This window comes from Cricetulus griseus (assembly GCF_003668045.3).
Source record: "Cricetulus griseus strain 17A/GY chromosome 1 unlocalized genomic scaffold, alternate assembly CriGri-PICRH-1.0 chr1_1, whole genome shotgun sequence".
NCBI lineage: Eukaryota > Metazoa > Chordata > Mammalia > Rodentia > Cricetidae > Cricetulus > Cricetulus griseus.
In genome coordinates, this window is record NW_023276807.1 from 139684803 (window position 1) to 139703866 (window position 19064).

The 19064-nt window shown below is 41.7% G+C and overlaps 1 protein-coding gene across 10 annotated transcripts in view; it reads right to left on the minus strand.

Annotated features, from left to right (window-relative positions):
• The window catches only part of Fryl (FRY like transcription coactivator), a 229268-nt gene that overhangs the window by 146197 nt on the left and 64007 nt on the right, over window positions 1-19064 (minus strand). The window contains exon 1 of one of the 10 annotated variants that reach the window (XM_035453365.1): window positions 11912-12178. The exons of the other annotated variants lie outside the window; for them this stretch is intronic. Within the exon in view, the coding sequence (XP_035309256.1) occupies window positions 11912-11966 (55 nt within the window). The 5' untranslated portion in view covers window positions 11967-12178. Of the gene's footprint in view, window positions 1-11911; window positions 12179-19064 lie in introns of those variants that run through there. 10 annotated transcript variants of the gene reach the window in all.

Here is a 19064-nt window from a genome sequence, read left to right on the forward strand (position 1 = left end):
CTGGCCTTGAACACAGAGATCCACCTGCCTCTGCCTCCTGAATGCAGGGACTAAAGGTGTGTGCTCCTAAACCCAGCCTATGACCAAGATTTTTATCAGTGACAACTAATGCTAATGGTACCAGTGCATCTTCATAGAACATGATGAGAAAGGTTTCACTGTTGTAAGAAGTTTTTTCTCTTTTTGGGTTGGGGGGGTACCCAACTCCCAAGTAAAACACACACACAGGCTTATTATTACTTACAAATGCCTGGCCTTAGCTTCCCTTGTTTCTAGCTTGCTTTTCTTAATTAACCTGTCTACCTTTTCCCTCTGGGCTTTTATCTTTCTTACTTCTGTATATTTTTCTTTCCTTTTTTTTTTTTTTTTTTTTTGGTTTTTCAAGACGGGGGTTTCTCTGTGTAGCTTTGGAGCCTATCCTGACACTTGCTCTGGAGACCAGGCTGGCCTCTAACTCACAGAGATCCACCTGCCTCTGCCTCCCAAGTGCTGGGATTAAAGGCGAGCGCCACCAACGTCTGGCCTTTCTTTCCTTCTTACTCTGTGGCTGGCCCCTGACGTCCTCCTCTACTTGTTCTCTCCTTGCTGCTCCTTTATTTATTCTCTATGCCTGCCAGCCCCACCTATCCTTGCCCCTGCCTAGATATTGGCCATTCAGCTCTTTATTAGACTATCAGGTATTTTAGGCAGGCAAATAATCACAGCTTCACCGAGTTAAACAAATGCAGCATAAACAAAAGTCACACAACTTAAAACAAGATTCTACCAACATGTCACCCACATCCATCCTTCCTACAACCAAAAGCCCAGCTTAATCATGAAGGAAAAAGAAAGGGGGAAGAGTTATAAATCCAAAGTAAAGGATGACCTACAAAACATCCAACTAATATTATCAATACCATTAAAACCAAGGAAATACATGATGCAAGGAAACACCCAGACCCATAGCTGAATCTAGGGCCGAGCATGGTGGCCCATGCCTTTAATCTCAGCACACAAGGCAGGGGGTCTCTGAGGCCAGCCTGGTCTACAGAGCTAGTTCCTGAGAAACCCTGTCACAATAAATAAATAAATAAATAAATAAATAAATAAATAAATAGGCCAGAACAAGCTGGGGGTGTAGTTTGGAAGTGTCTGGGGGCTCATCCCCAGCAATAGAAGAAAACAAACAAACAAACAAAAAACACTCTTGGACTCTAAAGAGCCTAAGGTAACACAGCAAGTAAATGTACAGTGTTCTTCTTGATTACATCTTAAGCAGAATGAGGGGGTAAGTAACAGTTGCTAAGTGGAACTTTGGCTAGTAATGCTGTAGCAATATTGGTTCATTAGTTGTAAATAACTGATCATAATGATGCAAAGTGGTAACAGTGGAAACTGAGTAGAGGGTATACATGCATACTTACTACAAATTTGGAAGTATTCCAAAATAAAGTGTATATATACTCACAATCCTCATATAAAGTATGCAGAGGTTATGTGCTAAACGGGAAGAAGCATGGCAAATCCAGGCCTCACACAATGCTACTCAGAATGACATGCAAACTTATAAACTGTTTATTTTTAGAACTTACCAGTTAATGTTTTCAGACCACAGAAACTGCAGAAAGTGAAACCATGGATAAAGGAGAATGAGAACAAATGAGTATAAAACAATAAATCCCCTGACCTGGACCAATAGAAGATTACAGATTCAACTACAACTGCCGTTGAAAAAAAGAAAGAAAGAAAGAAAGAAAGAAAAAAGAAAGAAAGAAAGAAGGACCAGTAAACTTGGACAAATGAGTGCATAATCTCTCCAAACAGAAGCACAGACAGCAAAACACGGTCTAATGGTGACAACAGGATGAACAAAGTCTAACAACCGATGGCTCTAACTTAGTAGAACCAGCATCTCTGCAGGATTCAGCAGAAAATAGCACCAGAAGACACAAAGACCAAAATGTCTTCTAAAGTTGGTAAGACAACAAATAGATCAAAGTTCTGAAGCAAATGCACATGTGTGCGTACAGACAGACAGACAGACAGACAGACACACACACACACACACACACGCACACTCTATTTCTCTCTCTCTCTCTCTCTCTCTCTCTCTCTCTCTCTCTCTCTCTCTCTCTCTCTCTGCTGGACACAATGGTAAAGATTTTTTTTAAGTAATAGAAAATTATTAACATCATGGGGGGGTAAATGAACATGGGTGTCTCATCTAAGAGTGTAAGGCCCAAGATGGAATGGTGTTATTGAAAAACTCAGTAAAGAAAAAAACAAACAAACAAAAGCAACTGCTGCTCAAGAACTCTATGTTCAGAGAAAATATCTTTGGGGGTTGAAAAAAAAAAAAAAACCAGCAAAGTAAAAACTTTTCCAGAACAGACCAAATGTAAAACAATTTATCTCTGACAAAATCTGTACTACAAAGAGAGAGAAAGAGAAATAAATACTAAAGTGTTCTTCATGTAGAAAAATGATCAGGAAGCTGAAACCTTGCATCCATACAAGTCAACTGAGGGCACCAGGGGTAGTGAGCAGGTGCATGAAGAGAAACGTTTCTCATGTTAAATGGTTTTTCCAAAGATAGCTGACAGGCTAAGCATGAAGTTCAGTGGAAGGATGTTTGCCAGGCACACACCAAGCCCTGGGTTAAGCCCCCAGCACACACCATCAGGTAATTACACCAAAACAATTCACTACAGCAAAAGTCCCTCGAAATGTAGGAATCAGACATTTTACTCCACGGCTGGAGAAATGGCTCAGTGGGTAAGGACACTTGCTGCTACACCAGAGTACCTGTGTTTGGGTCCCAGCATCCACAGCAGGTGGCTCACAAACATCTGTAACTCTAGCTCCAGAGAATCTGACATCCCTGGCCTGCCTGGGCACCTGCACTCATGTGCACACACCTACATACAGACACACTTACCCACACATATTTTTTTTTTAATTTTTAAATACATCTGAAATTTTTTTTTTTACTCCATCAGCACAATAGCACAAAGGGAGCATAGGAGAAACAGAAAAGTAAGATTTCACTTCTTTCATTATGTGTAAAACATCATTCTCTCATTGTAAAGTCAAGTCTGATACACTGAGATATGTTTTGTAAACTCCAGTGTGACTTCTTATAAAGGGGAGGAAGACAAGCTAGTAGTAGAACATATTGAGGATAAGAAGACATGAAATACAAGAGATAGCAATGATGAGGTAGTAACATGGCAAATTAAACAGATTTATTTTTATTTTATTTTTTATTAAAAATTTAATGCAATATTTTTGATCATGCTTCCCCTCCCCCAATTCCTTCCAGATCACCCCCACTTCCCTATCCACCCAACTTTATGCTGTTTTTCTCTCTAAAAATGAAACAGCAACAACAACAACCAAAAAATCCCCATGAAAACTAGAAATCAAAACAAACAAGCAAAAGACTAATAAGGCAAAAAAAAAAAAAATGCCCAAAGCAAAATGAGGCAAAAGGTCTACAGAAATACCACTAGGTTTGTGTTGGCTAACTACTTCTGGGCATGGGGCCTGCCCTGAAATGTGGTTAATATACCCAGTCAGACTCCATCAGAGAAACTGATTTTACCTTTCCCAGTGAGTATCAGTTGCATATCACATACATGATAGACTTAACCCTAACTGTGTCAGTAATTCCATTAAATATAAATGGCCTAAACACTTGGAAGGATAATTTAGTGTAAAACAGATCCTTATTCCCAGGACAAAGACAGAATTCCTTTGTGAACACAATGTGGGGGTTCTTCCATGCAAACATGCCTTATGAAATTACAGATTGTGATTAAGTGAGAGGTGATAAAGGGGCATTGATAGAAAAGCCAGAGGTCCCGCTAAGGCAGGGAGAAGAGAGACAGCCTCTCTGGACGTTGTCAGATCTAAAACCTGTCAGTGAAACATCCTGACCTCAAGAATGAACCTTTGTTTTTAGCATCAAAAAACAAAAACAAAATAAAACATCACAGGCAATGTGACTGCCAGGGCTAGAGCATCTTTGACTGCTAACCCCTTGACTTTTCCACAAGCCTGTGGAGATTCTCAAGGAAAATCTAAAATATGCACAGAATCTGAAAAATACTGAAGTAAATAAGAAAATGGAGAAAGGCCACAGAAGGGCCCAACCAGGTCAAAGTCTACTTTGGTGTTAGCTGGAGACACACTGGAAAAGAAGTTAATTGAAATTGCTGAGGTGAGGGACAATGACTTTTTTAAAGAAGGGATACTGGTAAGGATGAATCGGGAAAAGGCAATAAAAATGGCGATAAGGACACAGATTCATTTTCCCCTATTTGACAGCTCTTGATAAGTTTGATGACAAAAGGTAAGGCCGAGAAGTTCAAAAATGATCCCTCGGCTTCAGAAGGGTGGGAGGAACTGATAGTAACAGACATAGGGCGGTCAATTGTAGGTCCCACTGACACCAGTTTGGCTATAAGAGCTGAGAGATACCAGAACTGGAGGCAAGAGGACAGAGGGACAGTAGAGAAGAGACAGGCAACAGTCCCTCAAAGCTCTCAAGGTGCCCTTGTTCTTCACGAGTGGGGAAGGCGAACTAATGATTCGCAAGAGCTATGATAACCACAAGCCAATGCATTCAATCAGAGTGAAGAGAAATCAGACAAAGAAGTGGTGTTCAAATGCAGCAATAGGAAAGACAAAAATAACTCACGAGCCAAAGTGAACTCAATTTCTGCCCAGAGTTTTCAGTACAAATGTAAGGTCATGTCCAAAATTAACTGTTTATACTACTGTGGTGGTTTGAAGGAGTTGGGTCCCATACTTTTGGACATTTGAACACTTGCTCCCCAGTTGGTGGCACTGTTTGAGTAGCCTCAAGAAGCTTGTCCTTGTCAGAGGAAGTTTGTCACTACTGGTAGGCTTGCTCTCTGCTTCCTGCATTCAGTTCCGAGATGTGAGCCCTCAGAGCTCGTAGCTTCTAGCTCCAGTTGCCATGTCAGTTACCTGCTACCCTGCTGTCACTGTCATTCCAGACCTAAACCCTCTGGGACTGTCAGCCCAAATAAACTATTCCTTCTATAAGGTGCCTTGATCATGGTGTTTTATCACAGCAGTAGAAAGTAACATAATTTCAGAGCTAGGTCCAGTTTCTGACCACAGCTATACAATTTCTAATAAAGATAATTTTTACAGAGTTCCACAGGCTATCCACAAGAATATCAATATTATTTACAAATAAGCAATCTAAAACCCACAAAAGAACATTTTTAAAATGTGCATGTGAGCAATGTGTGTGGGGGGGCATTAAAGGTCAGTGGTTAACATGAATGTCTTCTCTGTTGCTCTCTAATTTATTTTTGGGGACAGGGCCTGTCCCTGATCCTGTAATTACAGACTGGCTAGACTGGCTGGCCAGCAAACCCTGGAGATCCATCCCCTTGCCTCTCCTCTCCATCACTTCCCCTCGCTGGAGCTGCAGACTCATGACAACACATTTGGCATGTGTGGATGCTGAGGATCCTAACTTTGGTTCTCCTGCTTAGAGAAGGGCCCATCACTGTGAGTGTGTATTAGCAATCAGACTTCTCACGGGTGCGGTGAGGTACAATCAATGGTGTGTTCCTGGTGTGGGTGTTTATAAATAGCAGAACTTTTTCCTAGCTTTTCCTTTCAGTTCTTTTTTAAACTTTCACACATTTAAAACAACAAATGCTCCCTCTACTCTGAAAGGAACAGTCCAGACCCTGCAATCACACTTTCTTCTTTGCCCTCGCAAACCATACCAATTTGCCATCATTTGGCACAATGCTAAGATATTATTTCTGAATGGAAACAATCTGCTCTTTCTGTGCATCTTTCAAACGCCTTCTCCAGGTCTTAAGAAACCTCGGCAGAATCTTAACTTCCTGAAATGACTTTTTTTTTTTTTTTAAACACAGTGTTAGTAAGAACCAAGACTTTTTTAAGATTTATATTTTTGGAAACTATTACCCTATGTATGTTTACATAACATAATGTATATATGGACTCCCCCCAAAGAAAGAAATACTAACATTAACATTCTTGCACTTGTGTGCCGCACAGCTGTTGGGAGCAGAGATGCAGACCTGCAACCAGTCAGCCCTTCTGGGAAAGGACAAGTGAACATCTATGAACAGGCTTTGCGGCTCAAAGCAGGGCTGTTTGGAGCATGAGGTTGGTGGGGTTCACCTCCGAGGCAGACAGACATGCATAGGGTGACCTGGGGCCACCCCATGCAGGAGGCCCTCCATCGTACGGCAAGTAATGGATCCTGTTATCCAGGCCAACACTTGCCTTTCTCTCCTAGTCCTAAACCATCAGTACATGCTGAGTCTTCAATCAACTAGAGCTCTCAGCATTAGAGCCACCTCTGCCATCACTCTAGTGTGAGAAAGGGCCATTAGGAAGGCTATAATCAAACAGGAGGAAAAGTCTAAACCAAGAATGGAAGAGCCACTACATGTCAAGACTAAAGTTACAGTGAACCACAACAAGAAGTCACAACAGTGGTGTTTACTTCAAAGGTTTCATCCCTACCATCTCTGAGGCATGACACAACTCCTCCACTGTGACAGCGTGGACAGAGCACTGGGCCTATCTCTGCTCACGCTAGGCCTAGCTAGGAGCTAGATGCCTTAGTCCACCTCTTCAGATGAAGGACCCCAAGGGCATCATTCATCTCTTCCACCTAGGTTTCCCCAACCTTGTACAATGCCCTTCATACATGCAAACACATGATTTTACTATGCTTGTGCTGATGAGCCTCTCGTCACCTTATATCATGTCTTTTGAAACCCCCACATTGCTGCATATTCCCAGTTCCTCAGGAAGTACTCAATTGAAAAAGGAAAACTGATTACAAACAAACAAAACAATACAACCTCACACTGGAGAACTGGATTATTTAGGATCAGGAAGAAAATATTAAATATTAATTAATTAATTAATTAATGTTAAGATTAAATTAAAATACTATTAAATGGGCTAGCCCAAAATACAGTAAAGGGGGGGTCATTACTGGTTAATGAGAAGCAAAAAGCACTGTATCTGGAAGAGTCTAACTTCAAAATTTTAATATTCCTTAAAGCCCTTCATTCCACCCCACCCCCTACCCACAGAGTGATTTGTTTTGACTTTTGCTTTATTGTAGTTTGAGACACCATATTGTTATATTGTCTGGGTTGACCTTAAGTTTATTATCCTTCCACCTCTACCTTCAGAGTGCTGGGACCAATTATAGGCATGCACATGGTTCCTATGTAAATCTTAATTAGGCACACTGGAGTGTGAGACTTACTAGGGAGATTGCCCACTCCCTGAAGTGCTTGAGTAAGCATGAGGGCCTGAGTTCAATCCCCATCACCAGTGAATAAGATGGGTGCCTGTAATCACCGTGCTGGAATGGTAGACAAGACAGGCACTAGGGCTTGCTGGCCAACCAATGCATTCTAGTTTCTGTGAGATACTCTTCCCCAAAAAGACTAGGTGGAGAACAATGAAAAAGACACCCAACATCACCCTCTGGTCTCCATATCCATGTGCAGAGATGTGCACAAACACCTGAGTGCCCACCACATACACACACACACACACACACACACACACACACACACACACACACACACACACACACGCACGCACGCGCACACACACACTCACACAATGTGCTTATAGTAACATTATTTACATATATGTGTCTGTCTGGGTGAATACAGCCATGTGTGTGGCTGTCAACAGAGACCAGAAGAGGGTGTAAGATCCCCTAAAGGTGGAGTAACGGGCAGTTATGGGTAACCTGATCTAAGCTGCCCAGCCACTCTCCACTGCTATGTTATCTTTCTTATATACTCTACTTTAAAATAGAATGGGACATTTCAGAGGACCAAGAATAATGAGAATTTCTATATTCCCTACAAAGAACTTCTCAGCACTTTTAACAGGTTTCTTCAGCAAGGGAACTGGAAATATGCTGCAGTTAGTACTTCCTCCCTACACAACCTAAGAGACTGTCTGAGCAACCTGGGCTTAAATAACACATGAAAGACAGAAAATCTATCAAAGGTCCATGTGAAAGAACAAGAATAAATTGGAGCAGGCAAATATGTATAATCTACACCTGAAAGGAGGTATCTGGGACTATTATTTAACAATGTAAATCAGTCAATGATAACATGCTTGCTTTAATAGCAGCAGAATTTAGAACAATAAACTTCCAAAGGCAAGCAGAAGGGTTCTAATTTTGAATACCACCTATCTACACTCATTCAAGATTAACTTCCCTTCCCCTCTCCTTTTTCTAATCTCTCTCTCTCTCTCTCTCTCTCTCTCTCTCTCTCTCTGGTCTCATGTAGCCCAGGCTGGTCTTGAGTTTGCTGTGTCTCTCACCCCACCCCCCCATAGTTTTTCTGTATTGCTTTGGAGCCTATCCTGGAACTTCATCTGTAGACCAGGCTGGCCTCTAACTCACAGAGATCCGCCTGCCTCTGCCACTCTCATACTGGGATTAAAGACATGCACCACCAATGACCGGCAAGTTTGCTGTGTTTCTACCTCCCAGGTGCTGAAATCACAGGTGCACACCTCCACACCCAGCATGCATATTTTTAATGAAGAACCAGATTCAGTGAACTTTATGACTGAAAAGTGGTAGTGTGGGTTCCATCTGCATAACTGGCAGGACAGGGAGAGGGGGGGAGTGTAATTCTCACCTGATAGACAAAAGGTTCCATTGTGGAACAAACACTGACCAGAAGGGTTAACAAAAGCAGAACTCCACATAGGGCACTGGGGGCAGAAAGGGAATGTGGCGAGCTAACAGACGTTATCTTTAAAGAATAAATCATCTGGCCTTCTGAAAACTGCCACTGGATCACAGGGGGTCTGGTTTGTTTTTTTAATATATATAATTTTGAGAGACTTTATGATCACTTATCATATTTCCTGAAGATGACTGTGAGGTAACTGATATGGAACTGACATTTATTGAACACCTGCTACAGATAAGACACTCTTCGAAGGGTTCCATAAAATACAAGGAAATACAATGGTAGACCTCTTCAAAGCTTCCGGCATTGGTGGCATCGTGGGGAGGTAAGTCTGTTCTCTGACCTTAGCAATATTCTTTTCTCTATTATAGTTTAACTGGTAGAAAACTTTGGTTCCCGGGGCAAACATGTTGTGTTTCTGTAAACAAAGTCACACTGGGATGTGTCTCGTACAGTCAATCATGAATCATCCGTGGCTGCCCTGGCTCTACAAAGCTTAGGCTGGGTAGAATATGCAGACCTACAAGCCCTAAGATATTTTTACCCTCTGGGCTTTTATAGAAAGTCTACTATTGTAGATCTGCACTTGCTTGGTGTGAGGTGCCCCCCCCCCCACTTCTTTCTTTTTCTTTCCTTTTTTTTTTTTTTTTGGCAACTTTGGAACTAATAAAAGGCTGGTTTTGCTCAGGAACCACTGCCCACTGAGCAATGTGCTGTACGGCTAAGAAGGAAAAGTCAGTGGGCTAAATATGGCACCAGGCACCTGCTCCGGTTAGCAAGTAAAAGATTGCTTTGGCACCTACAAGTCAGGAGCCAGAGACAGCAGCTTCCAGTTCCTCAACCAGTTCTTGCCAGATGCTTCGCAACTGTGTGTTACAGGACTGAGCTCTGGGGCTTCCCACATAAGGCAGGCCAACTCAATCCTCCAAGAGCTAACATTTTTATATTAAACAGACAAACAGGGAACTAGCAGACAGGGAAGTGTGGTTAGGGCACAACCTGGAGGCACCATACTAAAGAGTTCTATGCCCCACCCATTTGACAGAATTCTAGTTGGAGGAAACCACCAGAATTGGAGCTGTAACCATCAGGAGTCCTTCAACCCAAAGGTCACTCTTTGTACCTGGGAGGAGTCGGCCCCTGGGATATGCCTGCATCTTGAATTCTCTTTATAAGCACACTGGACTTTTTAATTTTCCTAGTATATATATTCTTTTAGTTAAATTTTCAACTCAAATTTGGCTTTACTCACCAGAACCTAGTCTTTAACCACATCTTTATTATTTTTTTTTAGTGTGTTTTGTTTTGTGTTCTGTGCCGGTGGTGTGCATGTGCATGTGTTTGTGATCTGGTCTGACTGTGTTCCCAGGACTAGCCTCAAATGTCTATCCCTAAGCAAATCTGCTGACTCAGTCTTCTGAAAAGCAGGAGTATAGGTACACCACTGTATTTTGATAGCTCCTAGATGATTTCTCTTATTCACATTTTTATGTCTTTAGGATCTATGTTATATAGATCATATTATTCAGAAATGCTTAATGAGTGTTTATATATTTCTCTTATTCCATTTACACTAACCTTAGATTATACACCTCTTTCCTTTTGTTTCCTACATAAACAAACCACCAGGAAGGTAGGCAACACCCTCTAGCTAATGAAATCTAGATTGGGGTCCCATAAGGCCCTGGGTGGATTAAGACTAAAACATGGGGAACAGATGGGTAAGGAGACCTGGAACAATGGTTAAGCACCTGGATATGAGGAACACAGTGTGAACATTACTTAACAGTAGGGATATAGTCAGAGAAACAGGGTGGCAGGCAATTCCACCCTTCTGTAAACATCACGGAAAGTATTTACATAAACCAGGACAGCTATGACATCATTCAGTGATCAACTTTATAGGATCTGCATCACACATGTGGTCCATCACTGACCACAATGTCCTTACATGGCAGGTGACAATATCTGAACCACCAGTACTGCCATAGCAGACAGTGCACACTGACTCAATCTAGCCACAAGACTCGGGTCAGTCACAGCAAATGGCAGGAAGAGGAAGCTGTGGAGAGGGTTCCTTAACAGGGGAAACAAATGCATCTTTACTTCAAGTGGACTTCCTACAAATCCTTTCTAAACCCGAAAGAAATAAAGATCCTGACCCGAATGCTACTTGAGTTGAGTACTTCCATTTTTTACATGTGAAACAATGCACAGCCTAGAGAGAGAAAGTCTCAAATGAACATTATTACAAAGTGATCAGGCTGTGAAAACAGTCAAGAGAAATTGTTTCGGAATATTTGTGTACATCGTAAAGATGTGTCTCTGCCTAAGGCGCTTTCTGATTGGTTTCCTAAAGAGCTGAATGGCCAATAGCTAGGCAAGAGCAAATAGGTGGGATTTTGGGGAGAAGAGGAAGAGGAATCTAGGCACATGAAATTTACCGGCAGACTTGGAGCAAGTTGGACATGCTGTACTGAGAAAAGGTAAAAGCCACATGGCAGAACATAGATTAATAGAAGCAAGTTAATTAAGTTGCAAGAGCTAGTTGGGGACAAGCCTAATCTAAGGCTGAGCTTTCATAATTAATAATAAGTCTCTGTGTCATTATTTTAGGCAGGCAGTGGAAAAGAAAGTCTAACTACAATCAATTATAGACGGGATGTGGTCATAACAACTTCTGAATCACACAATTGTTTGACAGTGGCTATTTGGAGGAGAACACAGTGTAGACAAATGAGGAAGCAGAAATGCCCTGTAACACAAGCTCCAGAGAGCTTCAGTGTAGCCATATGTCAAGTACTAAAACACTCTGGAATCCACAGTCCTGGAAAATGTGTTATGATGCAATATTCTAAGGATATGTTTTTAATTAAAGTGATTCATCAACCTTCAAATCAAAACTCCTCAAATTTTTCAAGTAATTTTACCACCAATTATTGGACAATGCATCATGTTGTATAACTTTTTCTAATAATGAAAACTCAGGTCAGTAACATTCACACATTTAATGAGTATTTGTTAAACAACTATTAGATTCTAAACCCCAGAATACACCTAAAAAAGCAATTTGCCCTCTACCCACCCCTTCCTTTTATAAGTCAAGGTCTCACTTTGTGGTTCAGCTGCCCTCAAACTCACAATCCGCCTACCTCTGCCTTCTGAGTATTGGGGTCTCAGTTGTGTGAGCAGGACATTGAAGACCATCCCAGTCGCTGGTAAAACAAGCAGAGCCTGGAACACATGATCACCCTGTCACTGCCTCTGCTCTTGGCTGACGGTAAGAGTCAGTGTTGATAAGCCTGCTAGCAAATGCCTGTGGTCACGCTGCTGCTGGAGGCTGAGGCCAGGGGATCCTATGTTCAAGGTCTGCTTGAGCTACAGACTGAGTTCAAAGCCAATCTAGACAACAATGGGAGTCCTGCCTCAAAATTAAAATTAAAAAGAGGGCTGAAAATACAGCTCAGTGGTAAAGTTCGCCTAGCCATGAGTTCAGTTCCCAGCATCGCCAAAAGCAATGCAACAATAACAAAACACTGTGCGTTTTCTGTCCTTCACATTGACACTTACTCTTAACTCCAAATAACATTAATAATAAATAAATTAAGGTTAACCCTAGCAGTAGAAACATAACACAGTCCTGGCAATACAAAGACTCTGCAGCTCTCACAAAAGATGTCGGTAGAAACACACTGCCTCAATTTTAGAATCAGACTGTTTCTACATGGTGTTCATCAAAACTCAGGAAACAGTAAGGTACATTCTCAATCAGTAAGAGTTTTTTTTCCCATCAACTCTACGCTCTGGTTGTAATATTTGTCAGTGAAGTACATTTTCGAATGTTGTCTTTTGAGGGGTCCCAGGGTCTCGTACTACTGAGTTGTACACTCTAGCCCTGGTATCTGTCTTTAATCACATCATCCGGATGCTACCAGAAAGCCAGGAGGATGCTGAAGCATCTCACAAATAAAACAAGACTACATTTGTTTGATCGCTCTCACCCCTTTTATTTTGTATAGGGACTAGATGTGGCAAACAAATGATTGACTTCTTTAGTGGCATCACAATATGGCACAGCTAAGCTAACCATTTAACTTAAAAGCTCTATTCAAGTAGGATTCAGAGGATGGAGAGAAAAAGACCTATTGAGGTTTTATTTTAACTTCAAATGTTAAATACATATTTAATCCCCAGCTTCCTGACACAGTGCCTGTCGTTTATGTAGAATTTGTTGATTACACCATTGTCTTTCTTGTCTAAGATCAAATCCACAGACACTGGCTACACTGTCCAGTTCCAGAAAGTATTCAAGGGCAAATCTCCAGCCTTGCACGGTTGGTTCTCTGGCCTGTTTGGTGCACGATTTTCTTTCCTCTAGTAATCCACCTTCATGATATCTGTCCATCGCATCCAACTCTGTTTACACTGAAACATCACTCCTTCCAGTCTCATTCTTTACCACATTATGTAATACGCAATTAATTATGTAATCACAACAAGTTGGAATTGGCATAGACAGGTTTGGGTAAAATGACAGCCAACTCAGTGAGCCCTGCAGCTCAGCCTACTGGGAGGAGCATGGTGGCATGGGGAACTCAATAGCTGCTGTGCTCCAGAACACTGCTGCCAGCAGAAGACACTGGTAAGTGCACTGGGTTACTCAAGAATGTCTGTAACGGTTTTTAAAATATCAGTCCAAGTAACATTTACAGAAAGTTAAAAACGGGGGGAAAAAAAGATTAAAAGCAAAGATGCTCTTCAAATAATGACCTCCTAATATAGTAACTTCATGAATATTTCTGTCCAGTCACACACACAGACAAGCAACTGTACAATTACAGGTAGTATTTTCTTTTCTTTTGATTTTCTGAGACAGAGTTTTTCTGTGTAACAGCCCTACCTGTCCTGGAACTCGCTCTGTAGACCTGGGTGGTCTTGAACTCACAGACATCTAACTGCCTCTGCCTCCCAAGTGCTGGGATTAGAGGCATGAGCCACTACTGCTCTGCCTACAGGTACTATTTTCTAAGCCAGAATGTTCTCTCTGTGGAACCTCTCACAAGAGAGGCAGTATGCATGGCCATCACAACCTTGTCTGAAACCTTTCGATAGGCTGGTGGAATGGCTTAATGGATAAAGGTGCTTGCCACCAAGCCTGACAACCCAAATTGCCATCCCTGAAGGATAAAAGATGGAAGGAGAGAACTGATTTCCACAAGTAGTCTTCTGCCCTCCATATGTACACCATGTCACATGCATGCACTACACACAATAAACAAATGTAATTAATTTTTTTTCTGTTTTGTTTTTTTGAGACAGGGTCTCTCTATGCAGCTCTGGCATTCCTGGAACTCACTATGTAGACCAGGTGACCTCAAACTCATACAGATCTACCTGTCTCTGATAATAATAAATAATAAAAACTTAAAAAAAAAAAAAAAAAGGTGCCGGGTGGTGGTGGTGCATGCCTTTAATCCTAGCACTTGGGAGGCAGAGACGGGTGAACAGGTAGATCTCTGTGAGTTCAAGGCCAGCTTGATCTAAAGAACAAGTTCCAGGACACATAGAAACCTTGTCTTGAAAAACCAAGAGAGAGAGACAAACAGACAGACAGAGTCAGACAGAGAATGGTATTACATACCAGTTTTTCTCTAGGAGAATAAGTACATTCATCTATCCCCCATTATTTACATAGAATTTCTCCATACACTCAATTTCTCCTATCATTAAATGAATAAAACTATTGGAGCATGGTGGCTCACACCTTTAATCCCAGTACTAAGGAGGCTGAGGCAGGAGGATTTCTGGAAGAAAGTCAAGGTAAAGCAGAACCACATAGTGCATGCCAGCCAGCTGGTCCAGTTTAATGCCTTACCTTAAAACAATAAATAAATCACAAGACTCCATCACCTCCTAGGTAAACAGTTCCAGTTGATATTTTCATAGCTTCTGGCTACACTACTGCATTTAGGGGTTGGGGAACAAGTCATCTGTTCACACAGGTTCTTGCAACAATGAACTTTAATTTCTGTTTCTATTATTACATCTAATGCAATCGAGGACTTGCAGGAGCATGGTACCGTTGAGTTTCAGAAACTTGAAGCATGAAAGACCAACTGACACAGGAACAGACTATGGAATCAAAGGAACCTTTATTCTAGACTCACTCTTTGATAAAATGACAGAACTATGACAAAAGGAGTGTGCCTAACTCTCCTCTCTGTTGTAGAATAATCCTTTTGTACACTGTGAATATGTATCACTCTGGCTGGTTTAATAAATAGCTGAACAGCCAATAGCTAGGTAGGATTTTCAGGGCAGCGAGGACACTGGGAAGAAGAAAGGAGAAGCCAGCCAGATGCTGAGTGAGTTGGACAGATAAAATGGGATAGAGGTAAAAGCCACGTGGTAGAACGGAGATTAATAAAGAAAAGTGGATTAAGTCATAAGAGTTAGAAACAAGCAAAAGCTATCAGCTGAGCTTTCATAATTAATAATAAGTCTCTGTGTCATTATTTGTGAGCTGGTGGCCCAAAGAAAAATCCATGCACACCTCTCCTCTCTGGGATTTGGTCTGGTTTCAGCCTGCACTGGTCTTGCTGGTCTTGTGCACACCGCTGCAATGGTGGTGAGTTCATATATATGAGCAGCTGCCAGGCTGGGTCCAGATGTTTCACTGTAGTCCTTGGTGCCTCTGGCTCTTACTCTTGACCCCTCTTCCACAGTGATCCCTTGGCCTGGGGCAGGTGTAGTGCTGAGCATTCCATGGTCTCTTTGTATCTGTACTTTGGTCAATTGTGGGTCTGTATTAATCACCATACAAGTTTCTCAGGTAAGGGTTGGAAGATGCACTGATCTGATCCTTCCTGTGCACAAGGAAAGCAGCTCTGTGCCAGTTTCTAAGTAGTTTTCTTTAGGCACTGTCAGCATGTTGAAATGTGACAGTCACGAATATACACTTTAAAACTACGCTCCTGTTCCTCATGTAGAAGTACAGAGTAATTCTAGAGCTTGGGAGGTGGAGACATCAGGATTAAGAACTAAGGTAATCCTCAGCTACTTGGTAAGTAGGTCTGGGGCCAGCCAGAGACTACAAGAGACGCTGTCTCAAGAGACAGACAAAAATAACAACAATAATGGGGTGGGGTGGGGGACCCTGCTGTGTTACAGAGCAGATGTATTCTCTAAATATTTGCTTACTTTTTTTGGTTTTGTTTCATTTTATACTGTTAATCTGCTAACAGAAATCTTTTCTTTGATTATTCCTTGCTTTCATTTTTAAACTTTGTTTAGCCACTTAAAAAGAAAGAAAACCTAGGGCTGGAAACGTGGCTTAGTGGCTAAGAGTGGGTACTTCTCTTGTACAAGCCTGAATTCAGTTCCCAGCACCCATGCCCAGTAGCTTACACCACTTGTAACTCCACCATCTGTCACCTCTGGCCTCCCCATGCCCTGCACTCATGTGGACAAACCTCCAGACAGACAGGCAGATAGGCAGGCAGGCAGGCACGCACGTGTGTACACACACACACACACACACACACACACACACACACTTTTTAAAAATAAATAAGCCTTCTGAGTGGTGGTGGTGGTGGTAGTGGTGGTGGTGCACACCTTTAATCCCATTTCTTAGGAGGCAGAGGTAGAAGCAGAGATAGGCAGATCTCAGTGAATTCAAGGCCAGCCTGGTCTACAAATCAAGTTCCAGGACATCAAGGGCTACACAGAGAAACTCTGTCTCAAAAAAAACCAACCAATCAACAAATAAACAAATCTGCTTGTGGTACACTTTGCATGTTTCCTAATAAAAATTATATATATAAAAAGTGTTTTCTGGGTAACTGAAATTTAAGGACCTGATATTTAAACACCAATCAACAAAGAAAGTCATTTCCTAAAGCTGAATTTTACTTCTGATGAGACGAGATAGGCCTGAGTAATTCTACAAAGAACACTTATTACATGTACCCTTAGAACAAATAGTAAAACAAACAACCAACTACAGGTGTCCAGAGGCTGGGGGAGGGGGAGTTAGATCCCCTGGAACTGGAGTTACTGGCAGTTGTGACCTGCCACCTGGGTGCCGAGAACTGAACTGAGTCCTAGGAGGAGGAGCAAGGGCTCTTAACTGCTGGGCCAGCTCTCCAGTGGCATCATTATTTAAAAGGTAGGGGTGGGATGGGGTTGTACACACTGTGAGATGGTTCCCTGGGTAAAAGCATGTCCCAAGCTAACCTGATGATGTGTGTTAGAATCCCAGGTCCCATGATGGAAGATGAGCACCAAATCCCCAAATTCATCTTCAGATCTCCACATGCAGGCGTGTGTACATACATACATACATACATACATACATACATACATACATACATACATACATACACACACACACACACACACACACACACACCCCAAAACAAACAAACCTAGGGTTGGAAAGATGGCTCAGCAGGTAAAGGCCCCAACTACACCAGCCTGACAACTGAGTTCCATCCCTGGAGCCCGCATGAAGGTGAAAGGAGAAAACACTCTCCAAAGGGTCCTCTAACCTCCCCACATGTGCTCACATACAACATAATAAAAATTGTAAAAAGACAGCCTTGCTGACATAGTCCTTCTTTAACAGTAATTGCAAAAACCCTGATAAGTATACTTTGTAACAAGTAGGCGGCACTAGAAAGAGTGTGGCCATTTGAAGAAACAACCAGAACAGAACAGAACTTGAACAGATCAAGTTCAGAAATAACAAGGACCATAAAAACAGGTGTGGCATGTTACAGTTCAATATCAACTCCTATCAAGTCAGGTGTGGCACACAACCAGGAAAGACTTAAGTTTTTTAAGACCAAAAGTAAAAGAAGAAAAAGTGAATTTCCAGCGCCTCACACAACTGCACACAACTGCACACACTACTGGACATGAGAGTGTGCTGGCTGAATGGAGGGTTTTGGTTCAAGTCAGAAGGTGGCACAAAGTGCCTTTATTCCCTCCCCACCCTCTAGAAGTGTGAGAAACATCAAAACAGCTAATGTCTGATACCAGCAAGTCATGGCTAGCAACAAAGATTTTCAATGGGTGCATTGTTGGAGAACTACTGCCCAAAAGCCAGTCACTAAAGAAGAAGATCTGTTTCTCTTTCGTCTGTTTGGAGACAGCACCTGGTGCAGCCCTAGTGGACCCTGTACTACTGGAGCTCTAGGATGAGCTTCAAGTCTCCATCCTCTGGTTTCCATCTCTGCAGTGCCTAGGATTGTTGGCCTCTGTATCCCAAAACATACTTTATTTAAAAAAAAAAAAAAGAGTTCCCATTTTTTTACATAATTGGTATATTTAAAGTAGAAGCTATGGTTTCTCATAAATACAACTGGACTTTTCTCAAACTGACATGAAACAATGTTGGGGAGAATACAAAGCTACAGAGGCTGCCAAATCCTGCCTGAGATTTAAACTGGAAACTCTCTTAACGGTAACGTCACCCTGTCTACACAAATTTTAAAAGCGCATGGAAGTTTACACTAAGAAGCAATCACCGGAAGACATGAACTGACATAAAAATGAATAATTATATAATATTTTAGTGACTCAAAGTGGGAGCTGAGTCAATTTTGTTCGTGTTCATGTTTAAAAAATGAACCGAGCCTATCCCTGTATCCAGACGCTCCGGCATGTTTAAATGAGACAGGGAGACACCTGTGCTGTTCTGGCAGCAGAGCCGGCCAGGGCTCTCAGAAAGCAGCTTCTTAAACATTCCCAACAAGATGAGGAAGTGTCTCAATCAGAAATTTCAAACAGGGCACTCTTCCATTTGCCAGTTGCCCTGTACAAAATTGAGTTCTGTAACAAAAATAGTATGATGCGCAGTAATCCTTGCATACTGTGAGGCTTGTTTGCTTCCATAGGGTGAACATCCCACACGGGGCCTTCCACATGCTAAGTGCTCTACCACTGAGGTATAGTCTACCCAAATAGTTGTTATCTTCAGAATAAAACAAGAAAAGAGATAATTTTTAAAAAAAAAAACAAATAATAAGCCACTTTTCTAGTAGGCAGATCAGACTTGGGTTTCTCCTCATAACCTATGGGTTTTAAAAATGACAGCTTTTAATAATACTTCCTCAGAATATTTCCCAAAGACCATCAAATTATCAGGCCTGATGATTTGATACTGGCTTACATCATTTGTTTGCGCTCTGCTCTCTAAATCAAAACAAAACTTCTAATGTTCAAAGACTTGGGTTAAATATAGTTACTTTATTACACATTTTTAATACTTAAATCTTACTTGAGAAAAATAATTTACTT